Below are 18,452 nucleotides of genomic sequence, written 5' to 3' on the forward strand. Positions count from 1 at the left end.
AAATTCAAACCTCTTTGGGGCAATAGATGATGCTATGTCCCAGCTCCAACATGGGCTGGGGGCTCAGTGGTGTTAGAAGAGAAACACAGTGCAGTGCTGCAGGGTGTTCTCACCTGTGCTCCTGCCACGGTAGCTGCTGTTTTCTCACAGTAAAGAGACAACTGACTCAGGAAATACGTGGTCAAGCTGAGAGGTTTTTTGTTTGAGTCAATTTTCTGAAGAGTTTGCTGGAAAAATGTCAGTGGTATGTGAGGAAAATTACTAACTATTGAAGATGGAAACCACACAAAAGATGGGTGGTAGTATTTATGGACATCGTCGTTAGATATAAATAAACTTCTGACCTCTAAATTTGAATAATTAAGTCAACTATGAACAGGCAGGGATCACATGGGAGAGTACAGTCTGCACCCCATATTTCTAGTGAAAGAGCACTACTAGCACGGGATTTTGAGGATTTAAGGTGCATTTTGTGCCTCATTCTGGGCCAGGAAACAAGAGGGACTGGCTAAGACTAAAAGACCATGCCCTTCTAACATGAAGTCTCAGAACACACAGACTTCGAGTTGTGTTGGAGTGGGAAAGCTCAGGCAAACAGCTCCCTCGAAGCACGGCAGGATTGGGGAGAGCAGAAAGCTGTGGAGCAGCCGAAGACCCATCCGTGTGAGCCAAGGCGTGAGGTCAGAGTGTGGAAGGTGTGTTAGGGAGACTGATCCTGGCAGAGCTGAGGGCGTGTTTGAAAAGGGAGTTTCTAGAATCTCTCCTTGAAAACAGTGGGGAGTCCTCGAAACTATTGATCAGGGGAGAGGTATGTGATTTTTGTACTAATGTCTAACATATTTGCTTCTACCTTTGAGAGCAGATGCAATCATTGGGTGTCTTTCTCTCACTTGAGTATCAAACATTTTAATCTCCTATAAGAGATATTTTGGTGATCTGCATATTTGGAAACCAGGACACAGAGAGGTCATGCAGCCATTAAGAGCTGAGTACGGGATTTGAACCCGCTGGGCTGTCCTCCTCAGTGGCCACACTGTCCTGCTTATACTGTAGGTGTGAGCAAAGAAGCCACCTACAAGGTCTTTCCTAACTGATGTGTTCACTCTCTTCTTCTTTAGAAACGATTCCCCAGGAACCCTTCTGCTGAGCTGGCACACACTGAAAAGCAGTCTCTGGTCAGCCTGGGGATCCCCAAGACCGTGAGAAACAAGTCCAAGGCACTGGGGGCCCTAGCAGGGAGCCCCAGGGTTAGCGTCGCTGGGAGGTGCTGGTGCTGGGCTGCAGGAGGGGACAGGGCTCGGAGGCCAGTCGACCTGTCCATGGGCCAGCCCCACGGAGGAGGGCGAGGGCCCCCGGAGTTTCTCAGCACCTCGGGCTGGATTTGAGCAGATGCCCTCTGAGCCTCTACAAAGGGCCACATCTGTCCCCAGCGATGGCTTGCGTTAGGGAGACCTCGGAAGACATCTCTACGTGCGGAAAGAAGTCCTAACAGGAGCGGCTGCTGGCGATGTGACGCGCCCCGCGGGCAGGGTGGTGCAGACTCCAAGCAGGGGCGGTTCGGGGAGGGTCTCAGCTGGGACCAGCTGCACGCGGCACCATGAACAATAACTTTTGCCGGGCCTTGGTGGACCGGAGGCCCATGGCGCCCCCCAGCTGCATGCAGCTGGGAGTCGTGCCCCCTCCCCGGCAGGCGCCCCTAACCCCTGCCGAGTCCCTGGGCAACGTGCCCTTCCTGCTGTACCCCGGCCCGGCCGACCCTCCTTACTATGACGCCTACGCGGGCGTGTTCCCCTACGTGCCCTTCCCCGGCGCCTTCGGGGTCTACGACTACCCCTTCGAGCCCGCCTTCATCCAGAAGCGCAACGAGCGCGAGCGGCAGCGGGTCAAGTGCGTCAACGAGGGCTACGCGCGGCTCCGCGGCCACCTGCCCGGCGCGCTGGCGGAGAAGCGGCTCAGCAAGGTGGAGACGCTGCGCGCCGCCATCCGCTACATCAAGTACCTGCAGGAGCTGCTGAGCGCGGCCCCGGACGGCGCGGCGCCCCCCGCCGCCCGCAGCCTCCCCGGCGCCGGGCCTGCCTCCGCGCCGCCCGCCGGCCCCCGGCCCGCCTGCCCTGGCGACAGCGAGGCTCGGGCGCCCCCGTCCCTGCTGCCCGAGTCGTCCGAGTCCCCTTGCTTCTTTGAGTCGGAGGAATCCAGCCACTGACCGGGCCTGTGGCCACACCCGGCGCTCGGGGAGCCACAGGCCCATCCGCCCCCGCGAGCCGTCTGGGGCTGCGCGTCACCCGCGAGGCGGCCCCTGCCACTCGCGCGTCCGCGGGGCTCCCGGGTCTGCGACGCCCTCCCTCCCCACCGCCGCCACTGGCCTCATCCCCTTCAGTGGGGGCGCCCGTGGAGGGAGGGCGGGAGGAGGAGGGAGGGGCCGGGAAGCCCCCGGGGCGCGCCGCACCGCCTCCAGGCTGCAGGAGGGCAACCAGGCCCGTCCTCCCGGCCTCTGGCTCCCGCTCCTCCGGCTGCTCCCAGGGGAAAGTCGGAGTCCAGCTCCACCGCACGACAGGCCGTGTGGCCAGGCGTCTCCTCCTTGGCCGCAGGCGCTGCCGGTGCCCGCCGGTGCAGGGGCGGGCCGGGCTGCCGTTGGCTTGTGCAGCGCCTCAGCTCGCCACGAGATGGCTTCAAATACTGCTTTCTCCTTGAGCGGCTGCTCCCTGGGGAAGGCGCCCAGGGTGAGGATGAGCCTGCACTCGCCCAGATGAGCCCCACAGACTTGAGAAGAGGTGGGGCGCCCTCTGGCTTCCATGGCAGAGGCCATCACTCCTACCCTGCCCCAAGCCCCAGTGTGGCCTTTTTGTCCTTTTAGCTCTGGGCTGGTGAGGACTTTGGTTTTTCTCCTCAGAGAGTAGTAGCCTCCAGGGGGACTGAGACCACATGGGTTCTGGCATTGTGTTTGCACCAAGAGGCGAAATAAAAGATGTGTTGAGTTTTGTGGTCCTCCATCGCTGTCCTCACCTACCCAGTACCTCTTGCCCTCCCCCTCCCACCTCAGCACTTGCCCATGTTAGCCATGTTGGCAGGTGTTCTGTCAGCTCAGACATTCACCTAACATCACAGACAACTTGGCCTGGGCCAGAGCCTGTGTGAGGAGGGGTGTGGGTCCTAGAGAGAACACTCAGCTCAGCAAAGTTGGGGGCCAGAGGGACGGGAGAAACCACAAAGCTACACTCACTACCCCTTGTGACAGGTGTTGTGACTAGGTGTGCACATTCAGGAACTTTCCACCCCAGTGTGGAGCTGTCAGCTGTTTCTCTGGGGTATGCACGGGGTAGGTGAATATGGGGGGGTATGGCCCAATAATAACTGCAGGCACTGAGTTGGATGGGGGTTTCCTGTCAAGTTCTGCTAAGTTGGGCACTCTGCATCTCTTCTAATCTTAGCACAAGGAGTCAGCCTGAAGTTTGAGGCTCCTTGTAATAAGCAGCCTCATTCCAGAACTCTGTCGCCCCAGTCCTGAAACCTTCCGCTATCTCCTACTGCCCCCTCCCAGGCCTGTGTGAGTTCCTGCTGCTGCCACCCCCCACCCCATCTCACCGGGACATATTGGGATGTCACTGGCTGGACTGGGGAGGAATGACAGCTGCCGGCCTCAGGAGCTCAGTCCGGGCAGCGGGGAGCCCAGTGCAGGCTAATTTTACTCGCTGGGAGCAGGGAAAGTAATCCTCCTGCCCCCGCCCCCTGGCTGGCTCAGCAAGGCAGGCTTGGCCCAGCAGGCTCAGGCGACCCAGTCCCCAAGGCCGGGCATTGGGGACGCAGGGAGGAGAGGGCAGTGGGGTGGGGGAGCGGGAGAGAGTGAGGCTGCCAGGGAAGCCATGGAGCCATCCTCACCCCAGGATGAGGGCCAGAGGAAGAAACAGCCCAAGAAGCCCGTTCCTGAGATCCTGCCCCGGCCGCCCCGGGCCCTGTTCTGCCTCACCCTGCAGAACCCACTGAGGAAGGCCTGCATCAGCATCGTGGAATGGAAGTATCCTTTAGGACCCTTGCTGCATGGGGGACCCTTGCTATGATGTGGGAGAGGGAGGTGGGGGTGTCACAGCCCCAAACTTTGGGGGCCAGGAGACTGGATGAGATGGGGTGAGCTGTCCCAGAATGGCGTGAGGATCCTTGGGAAAGGGAGTCCTCAACAGCGGTGGGAGGAGGAGGAACTAGTGGGGTTCCTGGGGCCCAAATGGGCGGCAGATGATAGCCTGAGATGCCTCGTGGCCATCTGTGAAAGGCCAAGGGGGTACGTGCGGCTGCTCCCAGGTAGACCCAAATCCACATTATCATGGGGCGTGCTTCAAGATTTTGAAACAGGCTCATTTTGGAATCGGATGGAGTTGGGAGAGGGTGATGGTCTCTGTGAGGAAATCCACTCCCTTTGATGGATGGGGTGAAAGTGAAGAGGAAGGTGAGGGCTGGTGAAGGCTTCCACTTGGGGAAATCCTAGCTGGGGATAGAGCTGAGGAGAAATCGCCAGAGTGGGGTGAATGGCTGCAAGGCCCAGGCCAAGCAGCACTGGCTATTTTAGCTCAGACTCACCACCCAGGGGACAGGGACTTGATCCCTTACTATGTTTGCACTGCTCTGGGAGGAAGAATGATGAAAATATGTGGGTTATTTGGGGAAGGGAGGAAGGAGTTGTGGAGAGGAGGGGAGGCCTGTGTCAAGTGAGTAGGGAATATTTGAAATATTTCTGAAGGGTTCTGGAAGTCTGGGCTCCCACCAGCTGTTCTGGAAGAAAAGAGAATGAGAGATAACGGGAAGGTGACAAACAAAAAGCCATGGCCCTGGTTGAGATAGTCTGGGTGGGTGGTCAGTCTGCCCCCCACAGCTGTGCTAGGCCACTTCAGCCTCCTGCTGACCTCCCGCCTGCTGGCCTGGGCAGCAGGCTGTTCCTGTAGGTTGGTGGCTCTTCCTCCTCCATCCTGGGCTCCTTGGGGCTCTTTCTTCCAGGCCTCTGTCCCTGTGGCCCCCTTTTCTTCCCAAACCCTGGAGGTTACTGGGAGGTTTCAATCAAACCCAGCTACCTAATATGCCTCTCACCCCATCTACCCCACCCTCATCCCCATAACCACTCAAACAAGTCACACCCTCCTCCCTTTCTCTCCCTCAACCCTGTCCACATGGTCCCCACGACCTCTGGTTGGTCATGATGCTCACCAGCAAGCTGGAGAAAAAATGGGCCTAGGTGTCCTCTGGAAAGTGACTGTGGGGGTGGGTCCACCTAGGGGTGTGTGTGAGATGTATGCCTCAGTGTGTGCAGGGCTCTGGGGGCTCCCATCCATCTCATATCCATCCCTTCCTCGGGCTCAGAGATTCTGGTTCCATCTTTCCGTCTCCCTTCCTGGTCCTGTGCTATGGACACTGAACCCAAACCCCCCCTTAGCCTCAGCACCCCTTGCCAGTTCTCTGAGTCAGCCCCCACAGACTCTCTGGTCAAGATTTCAGAAAGTCATAGCTCCCTGGAAGGGGTGGGCTCTGGGCTTCGAGTAGCCCTCAGCCAGGAGTCAGAGCTCCATAGTCCCCATGCTCCAATGAGGGGGAGCCAGGTCCCCAGCTAGGAGCAGCCATTTCTCTAGCCTGTAAGAGAGCAGGGACTGCACGGCCTGAGCCCATCAGCCTAGCATGATGGTCATAGTCTTGACTGGCCCTGAGCGCTCTCTTTCCCTAACTGCTGCATATCCCAGGCCTCCTCAAGGGCTCTCCTTAACCCTGGCCCCAGGCCCTTCGAGACCATCATCTTGCTCACCATCTTTGCCAACTGTGTGGCCCTGGCGGTGTACCTGCCTATGCCAGAAGATGACAACAACACCCTGAACCTCGGCCTGGTAAGATAAACTCCCCCATCTCTTGCCCATCTGCAGCCCCAGGCTGGGGCGACACCCCTGGTAGACCCCTGGTAGTAGATGATGGTGGAGCTTCAAGCCCTGGAAGATACAGTCCCCACCTTCCCAACCACCCGCAGGTCTGGCCGAGTGGCCCAGTGGGCATTTCAGGGTAAAGCTGCTCATTCTGGATTCTTAACATTATTTGACAAGTGGGGAAACAGGCCTAGTAAGGTCAGCTCACCAGTGATAGAGGCTGAATGATAATTTCCCTTCCCTAGATATAATCCAGAAGGAACATGCTTCTATTGAGCTTGCTTGCCTGGGCCAGTTTGCTCCAGGAGTACTGAGTAGATGTGTTTTAAAGTTCTGAACCACCGTGCCCCAGTCCCCTCACCAGTCTCATGGACAAGGATGCATTCCGTGCTTCCAGAGCTAGAAGGAACTTTTCAGAATCAGGTTGTCCCATCTCCTTTTCTGCTTTGTGGGTGAGAGAGCTGAGACATGAAGAGATCAAAGGACTGACTTACCCAAGAACTAGATGATAATAAACATGCTAGCAGTTATTACATGCTTACTGGATGTTGGGCTTTATGCTAAAGCTTTCACATTATTATCTTATTTAACGGTCATAGGAGATAAGTATTTTTATCAGATCTATTATAAGCCAAGGATACTGAGGCTCAGAGAATTTAGGTACCCTGCCCAAGGCCTCCCCACCTCCAGTTTTTGTCATAGGGTCCCAAACTCAGGTCTCTCTGACCAGCCCTTGTAATGGCTGTGTTGCCAACTCGGTGACAGTGTGAGGACTTCTAGGGAAAGGCCCCTTAGGAACAGTGGTTTCTGGCATTTACTGCCCAGACCCCTGAGGGGACAGGACAATGGAGCCACCATTTCAACAGGCATTTTCTTCACTGTTACAGCAGGCTGGGAGGGAGGAGGCTGATTAGTGTGTATCCAGGCCTGAAAGAAGGATATTTATCTCTGCCTCTCCTTTCTGTTGGTTTCCATGGGGATCTATCTTGAGTTGGTGAGAAGCTGGGATTCCAAGTGTGTGCTTGGCTCTATTCTGAAAACAACTCTGCGCTCCCACGCGTGGAAGGAGAGTGGGACTGGATACGGGCAGAGCCAGATTATGGGAAAGGCGGTTCCAGAGCCCTGGGTCTTCCCAGAGGCAGGTTTAGTTCTCTGTGTTTGTGAATCTCAGAGAACTCTCTGGATTTCGTATTTCTAGACCTTGGTTCCGTTTCAAGTGCTTAAGAAATTGACCAATTTAGAAAGAAGCTCTGTCTTCCTAAGGTATGAAATGATACCTTAGTGGGTATGAGTCTTCATCTTGAAACAAAATGGCTGCCATCAAAATTTCAAATGGGCCATAAAGGCCAAAAACTAAGCTTTCCTTTAGTTTGTGAGCTGGAGTGAAAAGGCCTTGGATAAGGTTTAGAGCTCATAGAGACAGGACAATGAGTTCTCTGGAAGAGGAAAAGCTGACCAAAAACCTTTCCAAAGCAGCAAATATCACCCTGAAAGTCAGAACAGAATGGGATACAACCAGTGAGGGGTCCTTTACAGTGCAGCCTGGAGAGGGGAGGCAGACCTGAAGGTCACACAGGCAGCTTCTAGTGGAGGCCTCCTCACTCCCCTTTGCCCATGATATATCATCACCACAAACCCAGCAAGAGGGAAGTGGAAGGGGTCAGAGCAGGCGAGAGGGAGATTAGAGACTTACCTCTCTTTTACACTACTGGCTGTCTGTGGGTACCTGAGGAAGTTAAGGACTTTCCAGGTATCCAAATTAACCCAGAGTTTTTAAGAATGGAGGCCCAAAGATCAATTCTTCATTAACTTCCGCATTCATTTAACAAATATGCACTTTGTACCTATTATATCGTTGGCAATACTGGGGATATACTTGTGACCCAGATTGATGTAGTTCCCATCTTCACAATGTTTAATTAAATCAATGAAATAAGTAATTACAATTTTGCCAATTAAAGAAGTACTTAAACTGAAATGGAAATGTGAGAGGTTTGGGGACACTGATACATACTGGAGGGAAGCTGGTGTCAGGGAGGCTCCCTGAAGGGTGGCATGTAGAGCTGAGACCGGAGGGGTGGGGGGAGGGCCAGCTTCCAAGGGTATGTGCTGTGCAGCTGAGGTCTGTGGTAGGAGTGTTCACACTTGGAGTCATTTCATCTTCAACTCTATGTTTTGGGATAAAGTCCAGTGGGCCGTGGTTCACACAGCAGGAGCTTGGTACCACAGCTCACATGTGGTCCCACCCCCCACCACCTCGCCTCAAAGGCCTGGCTGTCCACTCAGTCACTGGCCCCCTGGCCCCCTGAGCTACCCACCTCGGGGGGTACATGTGCTCTTTTGTGTCTCAGGAAGGGCACAGGGGTGGCTACTTCTACTCTGGGCTGATGCAGGGAGTGACTGCAGGGTCAGCCTCTGGCCCAGTCCCTGTCTGGGTGCTGGTGTCTCCTTGGGGTGTTGCCTGTCCCATGCAGTCCCAGCAGAGGCCTGTGTGAAGGGCAACTTCCCCATCTCTGGCCAGGGCACCTGACATCTGACTGCCAGGTAGGGGGTGTGTTGGTGGGGATATTTAGGGGGCTGTGCCTGCACAGGGCCAGAGGGGGAGAAGAAGTCACCTGGGAGTGTCTGCACCGGCCCTGCACATACACTGGCAATGTCCAAGACCAGGACAGGTGCTGGACAAAGGGACTGAGGCAGGAAGGCAAAGCTTTATGTTTTAGTCCCCTTATTGGCACTTACTTCCTACTTTTTGAAGGAGGGGCCCCACATTTTCATTGGCCCTGAGCCTTGATGATGATGAAACAGTGGGTCCTGGATGAGGGGCTCGGGCATAAAGGAGAGAAGCCGGACAGGAGGAGGGTCCTCACTGAGGGAGCCGTGTGGGCAATGGGCTGGAGGCAGAGGCAGGAGGTGGTGTGGGGCTTAGAAACACCCCAAGTGTGGATGGGAGGGGCCCCCTGGGTGGGAAGCAGGGAAAGGGCTGCTGAGGACCCTGGAGTCGCTTGGGCAGAAAATGGGGGAGATGGGCCCCAGACCCTGGGCATGGTGACCTGGGTCCGGGGGTGAGGGGGACAGACACTTAGTAGACAACTCCAGGGGACCTGGTGATGGCTGGATGTGGGGACAGAGATGTGGGGGAGGGAAGAAAGCGAGGGTGACACTTGGGTTTCAGAGTGGGTGACTGAGCAGGTGGCAGTATCGCTTACCAGGACAGGCAGCCCTGGGGAGCAGGCTGCGGGCGGAGGAGGCACCAGCGAGTCCGCCTCCAGACAAGTCAACACACAGGCGCCATGTCCGCCGGGCGGCTGGATGTGCAAGGCTGCTCGTGGTGCAGGAGGAGTTTCTCACTTTGGGGGATGCCAGACTGACTAGGGTGGGACAGGGGTGGGGGATTTGGGGGGAAAATAAAGGCTTCCTATTGTTGCCTAGTATACAAACACAGTTGGGGGCAGCAGCACCCCCAATCATGGGCGGAGCCCTGACACCCGTTGTGGGAACTGGCTCCCTGAAGTCCTGGTGTCCCTGCCAGGAGCTTCTCCCTGCTCTCCATCTCCTCCACTCCCAGATTTCTTAAGGCTTATGGCAGGAGCTGGGGTACCCCTCTGACTTAGCAGGAAATACTGGGGTCCTTCCTATGAGAGAGGAGGAAACGGGGGTCCAGAGGACAAGGAATTCCTTAGGGGCCCGGTGACCAGAAGATGGCAAGAAAAGACTCCGGCACTGACATGCTGGCGGCTCTGAGGCATCGCGGTGGGCAGAGACAGCGGGCTTGAAGCCAGCCGGGGGGAGGAGCAGGACTGTGGTGCAAGGGAGCCCCGGGCCTCATTGAACCCAGGCACAGAACTGGTTAGGCCCGGCGCAGGCGCAGTGGGCTGTCAAAGCAACCCATTTCAAGCCTATGCCCAGTAATCAGTAATTTTGCTGTTCTGAGTGGGTTCCCTCAGGAATGGTGACGTCCGCGAGGTCTCCTTGAATTCAGTCAGGGAGTGGGACTTGGAGGGGCAGAGCAGCCCCTGTGCTGGGATGCCGGCGTGGCTCCTGAACCTCAGTAGAGGAGAGAGGAGGATGCCCATCTCTGCTTCCCTGGGGAGTGGCACAGTGGGGACCCCATGGAAGCTCCCGACCCCTCACTGTCATCCTGCTGTCTCCAGTTGGCAGCTGCCTGCCCAGGCCCGAAGGGACACTCTGCACACCCGCCTAGCCCCGAGGCTGCCTCTGTTCGCCCAAGAGAAAAGCTGGTTTTAGACTGGAGAGCTCATGCCTGATTAGACCACACCTCAGAATTTTCCAAGGGAGTAGAGGCTGGGGGACAAAGGTAACGAAGGGGCCCACCTTCCCAGAGAAGCAGGAGGATGGAATTGACAGAACCGAAAGGGCCCCCAGGAAGGGCAGTGAGATGTCTAAGGGCAGCTGAAGGCCGAGACAAGAACCCCAGCCCAGAAGGAGACCCTGCAAAACCAGCTCTGGCCCTCCAAGTCCCACTTTTCCCGGAGGTCTGAAGTAGCCCCCCTCCCTGACTGAATTCAAGGGGACCTCGCGGACGTCACCATTCCTGAGGGAACCCACTCAGAACAGCAAAATTACTAATTATTGGGCACAGGCTCAAAATGGGTTGCTACATCACCTCCTTTCACCCTCAGAATGATCCTGGTGAAAATATGATTTTCAAAAAGTGAAAACTTGATTTACAATATAGAAAGAACATGCTAAAAAATAATGTAAGTGATAAGCAAAAAAGAAGGTCAAGTTGGCTCAGAGAAACAGAAGGCACACATGATTGGTGAAAAACCAAGCTGGCCGGTGCCCTGAGGGGCATGAAAAGCTGTGACTTTGGGGGCATCTTTTCTCTCAAGGAAGAACCATTGCGTCTCTCCAGGGCCGAACACTGAGCATTAAGCAAAGGTCAGTCCCCTAGGTCAGGGGTTGGGGGAGGCGGGAGGGAGCAGACAGTTGGCAAAGTCTGGAAATTGGCAGGAGCAAGTGCAGTGCCTGCACTCATGGGTGGAGACCAGGGCTGCCGCTGAGCAACCTGCAGTACTCAGCATGGCCCCTCATGCCCACCAAGAATGCTCCGGCCTGAAATGTGAATAGGACTGAGGCCGAGAAATCCCGCCTCAGATAACAGACCCAGCCTGTTATAAAATGCTCCGATGTGATATTTCAAGGACATGGCACCATCCTTTTGCCTTATTTCCAAGTTCTGGATGACTTTTAGTGACACTCCGGTCAAGCAGGCTTTGTTCCTGGTGGGAGGAGTAGACAGAGGGGCTGAGGACAGGATTCTGCCTTTTAGCCCCTCCCACGTCAGCAGACTGGGCCAGGCCCCAAGTACATTCCTGGGGTTCAGGTTGCTGAGCAGTCCTCCGGGCCACAGCCTAAGCCTCTGGCATCCAAGGCAGTTGTCTTTTTATAGGGTCCGGAATGTCCCGCGACGTTGCACCCGCCAGCCCCACTCCACCTCCCCATCTGTGGAGGCTCAGGCCTCAGATACAGACTGGCTGTGGTCTGGCCCTTCAGCGATTCATAGAAAGAACATGCTAAAAAATAATGTAAATGATAAGCAAAAAGAAGGTCAAGCAAAAAATCAGGGTCCACTGGACCTGGGTCTAGTGAAGTGAAATGAAAACCTGGTGTTCAGCCCCGTCAGAGCCTGCCCTCTCTCACCCAGAGCCTGAGCTCCCCTTCTGGGGGACTTAGCATTCCCCACCACCAGTCTGCACCCCTCATGCCAGAGCAAGGGCCTGTGGACACTGAGACAGTGAGGAATGAAAGCTTTTGAAGAAGAAGCCCTGGGCATGTTGTCCAAGTTGTAAGTTTTGGTTGGGGGGTGATAGGAAGCACAAGGCTTTCAAGTCAGACAGACCTCCCTTCAAGCTGGACTCTGCTTAGAGCTCCCCAAAGTCCCTAAGCCCTGATACCTCATCTGAGACAAGGGACCACAGCGCTGCCCTTCCAGAATGTTATACCAATGAGGGCAAGGTCATGGCCCACCTGGCACATGAGATCACCCACTAAGGATCCATCCATTCCTCCTGTGCCCTGCAGCCCACTGCCAAAGTCCAGTATCCAGCCCTGGAGAGGGCGGAAGGGGTAAGGCAGGAGGGAATAAGCCCACCCATGTGTCCAGGTGCCTTTTCCTCCTTCCTCAGCACGGTGGAGTGGTTCAGACCACGGCGCCTGCAATCAGACTGTCTGGATTCACTTTGTGCCTCTGCCCTAGGCTGTGTGAGCCCAAGGAAATGACTTAACTCCTCTGTGCTTCCGTTTCCTCATCTGTAAAATGAGGGTAAAAGTACCTTCTTGATTGGGTTTCTGTGAAGATTAACTATAGGTGTGTGGCTAGGATAGGGCCTGACCCCTGAGTGGGTGCTTAGAAGACCTTTACCGTTATTAGTATTACCCCAGACAGGTCTAGTCTCCCACCCTCTCCAAGGGTGGATGCTCCAAGGAGCACCCTGTTAACCCCTCACCCCTCTTCACTAAGACCCTCAGGGGCAAAGTCCTCCTGTTTCTTTAGCTTCAGTGCTCCACTTGTCTAGAAGGCTGACATGACTTGGGTTCTCTGGTGTGGGAAGAGGAGGGGCCCAGATCCCGGTGGGAGGCAGGATGGCAGGAAAGCCCCGCTCACATCACGTCTATTTGGGTGAGAGTTCATCAAGCTAAATATAGCCAGTTTCCTCACTCCCCAGTGGGTCATTTTCCAAACTAGGGTCTGAGGTGGTCGTGGTGATGCCAGCACTCTGGATACCATGAGAACAACGGTGAGGCCATAGGCCCTCAGGCTGCCCTCCAGCAGAGCTGTGGCCTCAGTCAGCAGCCGGGGCACCTCATAGCCTTGGGACCCCCACTTTCCCTGTCTGAGCTCCACTTTCCTCATCTGCAAAACAGGAGAAATGGTGTAACAGGCTGAACTTCCATCTAAGCTGAGGAGCTCAAGAAACATGTTTTATCTAAATTCCAACTTTATTTGGATTCTGAACTCAGACCCCTCTGGGGTGGTATTCCTGGTGCCCTCTGTCGTCCTGCCTGCCCTGGGGTTGTACCCAGATCTCAGGAAGTGCCAAGGAGCAAGGGTCACAGCCTCTGCCCCCTGGTTGAGGCCTTATTATTCTAGTTGCATGGCTGAATGTTTGGGTCTAGGAGGAAGACAATTTTCGGTATCATAGAATTATACTGTGACACTACCCAGTTCTTGCTGGGAGGCCTCAATAGCAGAGTCTTGCTATTTATTTAGTCATAGTGAACAAGTATGATTGATTATGTGACAATGGCAGGAGAACCAGTGTCCAGGGGAAATAAAGGGTAATCAGCTTCATGGGGAACAGGAAGGGACATGTTGTATACAGGGAGAACTTCCTGTGCAGGTGCTTGGTATAATTTCCGAGCTACTCCCAGACTATCTCGGACCCTGACCACATAATCAGTCAATGGCTACCTGGGTATCCCCGGCCACCTCATGGTGTGGGCCATTGTCTCAAGGCAGTCATGTGGGAGGGATTTATCCAAGCCTTTCCCACACACAGGTGCACAGAGAGACCATGCGCACACAGGTACAGAGGCCTTAGGTGGAAAAGAGGCCACACCCATGTAGTGAGGGGCTTGTGAGGATGCCTAGGAGGTGGGGTTAGGATGTGGCAGTAGACCAGTAGACCCTCTGGTTCCTCTGTGGGTCCTCCTCACACCAGTCTGTTATGGCTCTTTCAGTGAATTCTAGATTCCAGTGTCTCCTAGGAGGGCTGCTAGGGCTGGGAAGACTAGAGTCCAGTCCAGTCCACCTTTAGGCCACAATGCTTGGGGCAGGGATGTGGGAGAAGAGGGTCTGGGACAGCAACCTCCATGGTCCCAGCCAGGAGACTGAGGCTGGACAAGTTCCTTTGGAGGGAAGCCCAGCCAGCTCCTACCTTCCCACAAAGCCCAGGGTCGGAAGAGCAGCTGTGTCAAGATTGGCTGACTCTTGGCGATGATGACATGGCCTGCAAACCAGTCGTGGGGTGTGAGGAGAGTGTGTCTGAGCCCTGCTGTTACCAGCACTGGACTTTGGGAGTGGCCAGCCCCACTGCCCCCAGAGCAGGTACAAGGTCAGGTCATACTCCAGGCCTAGCTCTGACCAAAAGTGGCCCTAGGGATTCCCAGTTAGAGGCTGTCTGTGGAGGGACAAGAACTCTCTGGAAGGGAACTTTGGTCCTCAAGACCCTTGTTAGGAGTGGTGACGATCTCTAAACTCACAAAGGCAGGTAGGCTGTGGGCCTCCCTGAGGTCAGGATGGTTGGGGGGCAGGGCAGGCACTTTCGCCCTGCTCTGGGGTCTAGAGCCCCTGCAGATCTCAAGGCTACCCCTATATCTCCACTGGAGTAAGTTCTAAGGTGTATGTATTCGAGGGCCCCCACACAAAAACGTTCTCAGCTGAGCATCCTACAGTTCACCTCAGTTCTGACATTGCTTAACTGGAGAGAGCCAAAGGCCACAGGTGACAGCCTCAGTCCTACAAGCCTGTTCCCCAGCCCCAGCCCCCTTCAGGCTCAGACACCAGGTGGCTGGCTATATACGGAGGTTCCTGCAATCCCATCCTTGGCTTTGCTTAATCTAGAATGGCTCTCAGAACTCAGAAATATTTTATTTACTAGACTATCATCTTATCATAAAAGCATGTAACCCAGGAGTGGTCAGGTGGAAGACATGCAGAGAGCAGGTCTGGGGAAAGGGCAGGGAGCACCCATATTCTCTCGGGCCCGGTGAACCACTGTTCCCAGACCCCACATGCTCACCAACCAGGAAGCCCTCCGAACTCACCTTTTGGGTTTTATGCAGGGTTCATTTTATGGGCACGTCTGATTAAATCTTTGATGTGTGGACTCATTGAAGACTGAGCTCAATCACCAGCTTATCCCTCCTGGAGGCTGGGGGTGAGGGGAAGGGGTGGAACTAAAAGTTCCACCCTCTAATCATAAGATTGGCTCCTCTGGTGACAGCCCTTATCATTAGGTGACAGGTGTCGTAGGGACAGTCCCAATGTCACCTCATTAACATAACAAAAGACACCTTCATGGCACTCATCACGTAGAAAATTTCAAGGGTGTTAGCTCTGTGCCTGAACTGAGAACAAAGACCAAATGTATTTATTTCTTATTATTAATCGAACTGTCACAACCTGCCTTTGAATGATGCTGCAGCAGAGATGACAATGTTCTGTTGTTTATTCATTCAATAAACATTCCTCGAGCACCTACTAGGTGCCAGGCCACATGGTATGCTTTAGAGCAGAGCTTCTAGGATGATCTGGAAAGATCAGTCTGTTGATTTTCATTTCCAGTCTGCTGAGACTGTGGGTGATCATTTGCCAGGGACCACCACACAACTCACGTCAATGGGACTCACCAAGTGTCTTCAACAAGCCCAAATCCATTCATTGTCCCCTGTGTGATTGGAAGCTGCGCAAATTGCTCTAACACTTTCAAAGTGCTTATTCCCAGTGTCTGTGCTTGTCTCCTCTTGGTGGTGGTCACGACAGTTCACAGAGCGGTGCCCCACTGTCCCCATCCCCCAGCCCGCACCTCGAATAGCTGGGAGCCGGGACCCTCACTCATCCACCCAATCACAAACGTCACGGAGCAGAGGCCGCCATAGGTGCAGGGGACACAGCAGCTCTTGCAGGCCTATTCAGGTCAGGAGAGATGGTTAAAAGAAACATTCAGCATGCTGCGTGGTGAGCACTGCTAAAGGAAGAATAAAGCCAGGGGAGAACACAAACAAGGGAGGGCTGAAGACAAGGGTGGGGGCCCATCCACCTTAGAGTCAGGATCTGAAAGAGAGAAGAGAGCGAGCTGTGTGGACATCTGGGGAGGACACTCTAGGCAATGGAACAAGAGCCTTGAACCAGATATATTTCCAGTTGGGTATGGGGGGAGACACACCCCCTGGGGAAGAATCAGAATCGGGGTAAGGGGAGTTCAACCTCAAAACCTCCTCACCCACCACAACAGCGACTCAGACGCCTTCTTTGGAGCATGACTCTGCCCCCACTGCCAAATAACACTGCTGCGGGGCACATGGCACATCCCTGACCCTGCCCCCCACCCCATCCCTGAGGCAGGGAACCAGGAAGAAGGCCCACAGGTGGGAGCCACTCTGAGGGGACGCGGTCTCAAGGAGGCTTTGTTCTGGCGAAAGGCAGTGAAGAACAGCAGCATGGTGTGACGGGCGACCAAGCAGATGCTCCCCACAGGGTCTCCCAGAGGAGATGATAAGCATGGAGCCCCTGGGCAGAAGGGCAGCTGTGGACAAAGGCATGGAGGCCAGGGCACAGGAGAGATGAGGCAGTCATTCCCATGCCTGGTAGGGCAGCCAACAGGTCATCGGGGAAGCCAGGGTTTCGGTGAGGGTCATGGAGGGCCTTGCAAGCTATGGAGCCATCTGGATTTTATCTGGTAGGTGGCACGGAGCCATTGCAGAACTGCCCCAAAGGAGGTGGTCAGAGCACAGACTGCAGACAAGAGGGACAAGCAAGGGCAGCACAGTGATGAGGCTGAGGAGGGTGGACTCAGGAGGTCTTCAGGGGCATCTGCTATGTGCCAGGCAACAGGATGGGCTTTAGAGCAAAACTTCTAGGATGATCTGGAAAGACCACTCTGTTGATTTTCATTTCCAGTCTGCTGCGGACTGTGGGTGGACTCCAGACTTCAGGAGTAGAAAGGCCCAAACGTGGTGGCGCTGGGGCCCAGGGGAGGGCACTGGAGGAGTCCAGCAAGGCCCTGGGTTTCTGGCTCAGGTGACTCAGTGCCCTCAGCTGGACAGAGAAACATGCAGAAGAGCAGGTTCAGGACAAGAGCAGTTTCAGGTTGGAATGTGAGTCTGAGATTGGCAGAAGCAAGCCCTGGTGAGCCACCTGCAGACGTGGACTCAGACAGGGACTTTGGACACCTATGGCACACAAAAGAAACCAACAATACACAGCAGAAACTAGTAGAACACAACTGAGGCCAGCAGAACAAGATTCTGCCAGAAAGCAGTTGTCTCGGAAGGCCCAGGTTTCCAGTGAGAAAGCCATGAGGCACTGCGCATTTGGAATGGGCCAGGAGGTAGACATGTCCATGCAGGATGCCATTTAACCCTCAAGACAGCTCTTCGTGGCTTTATCTATTTTACAAATGAGAAAACTGAGGTTCATGGAGGCTCAGGAATGTGTCCCAAGAAACAGAGCTGGTGGGAACTGCCACGCCACACACCTACCGCCTCCCCAGCTGATGGGCGACTCTGCAGGGAGCTGCAGGGACCTGGGATGTTGTGGGAAGGCTGATAACTTTGATCTTGGAGAGAATCTTGCTTTGCCCAGTGTGTCCATCGAGCATTTAATAAAAACCATGGAATAAATGTCCCTTTTCCCTCTGAAGGCCTGAGCTCAGGCTGGAGGGGCGTCAGCAATGGGACATTGTTGATCCAGTGTCACAGAGGGCCATCTCTTGGCTGAGGGCGAGGGTCAAGTGTACACAGGGCCTCGATGGGGGTGTCCAGGCACCCAGAATCGGGCTGGGAGACTGTGTGGGGACAACTGGGGCTTGGAGCTCTCAGGCTGTGGAACCTGGGTGACCCCGTCTGAGGTCCTGGCCTGGGCAAGCTTGCTTGGGGCCAGGAGGCAGCGGGACAGGCAGTGGCAGGTGCAAGCGCCTCTCCTGGTGCATGCTGGCTGCCTGGCCTGTGAGCGCTGCAACTATTTTGGGCCCTGTTTTCCCTACCTTCAACCCTACTTCTCCATCTGTCCCCCTGGGCTGCAGCTACCTGAAAATGTAAATGCTGACTCAACCTCACTCTCCACCCTTCCCTTTCCCCTCAGTGGGGTGCCTGACTCCCAGGAAGCATACTCTGAGGAGGAATGCAACCCTTTACCCACTCCAGGGGGGCCCTCCTTTGTTGCCCCCAATGTGCTCTCAACAGGGAGGGAGGGTGCCCGGACCATGAAGTGGGTTTCCTGGATTCCCACAAATGTGAAGCACAATCCCTTTCAGTAGAATGGCTCAACTTTGCATTTTAATCATGCACTGTTGTTCTCTGGAAAAAGAAAGCTTTAGGATTATAAATGGGTATGAAGAATCAGGGGTGAGGTTAAGGATTGCCTGTTTGCCTCTCTATATAGAAGGGAAAATTGTGCTTTCAGGAAAATTTTCTAAAAACATATTAGGAGGGTTCTGGGCCCACGTCCATATTGACAAGCCGTTTGGAGGCCTCGTCCCTTGCTTCACACATTTGCCCACTTGGAAGTAAAAATGAATTCTCTTCCAAATCATTAATGGGGTGGCCAGTTCCCCAATCTAGCTCCTCCCAGAATAAAGGAAGTGTGACCCTATCATCTGAGTTCTGCCTCCATAGTGAGCTGGGGGCCTGCTTTCCTGGGGTGCCCTCTGGGGGCCTGATTTCTTGGAGTGCCCTCTGGTGATTATTGGTGACGGGGGAGGGGGTGGACTATGGGGCACAGAGCCCCTATTGCTCAGCTCTAGAGGTGCCAAATTCTAGATATGCAGTTGACCCTTGAACAACATGGGGGTTAGGGCCACTGATCCCCGCCCCGCG

The 18,452-nt window shown here is 54.9% G+C and overlaps 2 protein-coding genes across 2 annotated transcripts in view; both read left to right on the forward strand.

Annotated features, from left to right (window-relative positions):
• Positions 1 to 1,597: 1,597 nt before the first annotated feature.
• ASCL5 (achaete-scute family bHLH transcription factor 5) lies at positions 1,598 to 2,203 on the forward strand (the record flags this gene model as incomplete). The annotated part of the gene is made up of 1 exon (XM_084245539.1): positions 1,598 to 2,203. One exon carries the CDS (start codon positions 1,598 to 1,600, stop codon positions 2,201 to 2,203), a length of 606 nt encoding a protein of 201 aa, XP_084101665.1.
• A 1,657-nt stretch (positions 2,204 to 3,860) lies between these two features.
• Positions 3,861 to 18,452, forward strand: part of CACNA1S (calcium voltage-gated channel subunit alpha1 S) — a gene marked incomplete at its 5' end in the record, with an annotated part of 59,154 nt that continues 44,562 nt past the window's right edge. Inside the window, 2 exons of the mRNA XM_084245540.1 lie at positions 3,861 to 4,012; positions 5,753 to 5,858. Of these exons, the coding sequence (XP_084101666.1) occupies positions 3,861 to 4,012; positions 5,753 to 5,858 (258 nt within the window). The remainder of the gene's footprint in view (positions 4,013 to 5,752; positions 5,859 to 18,452) is intronic.

This window comes from Talpa europaea (assembly GCF_964194135.1).
Source record: "Talpa europaea genome assembly, chromosome: 10".
NCBI lineage: Eukaryota > Metazoa > Chordata > Mammalia > Eulipotyphla > Talpidae > Talpa > Talpa europaea.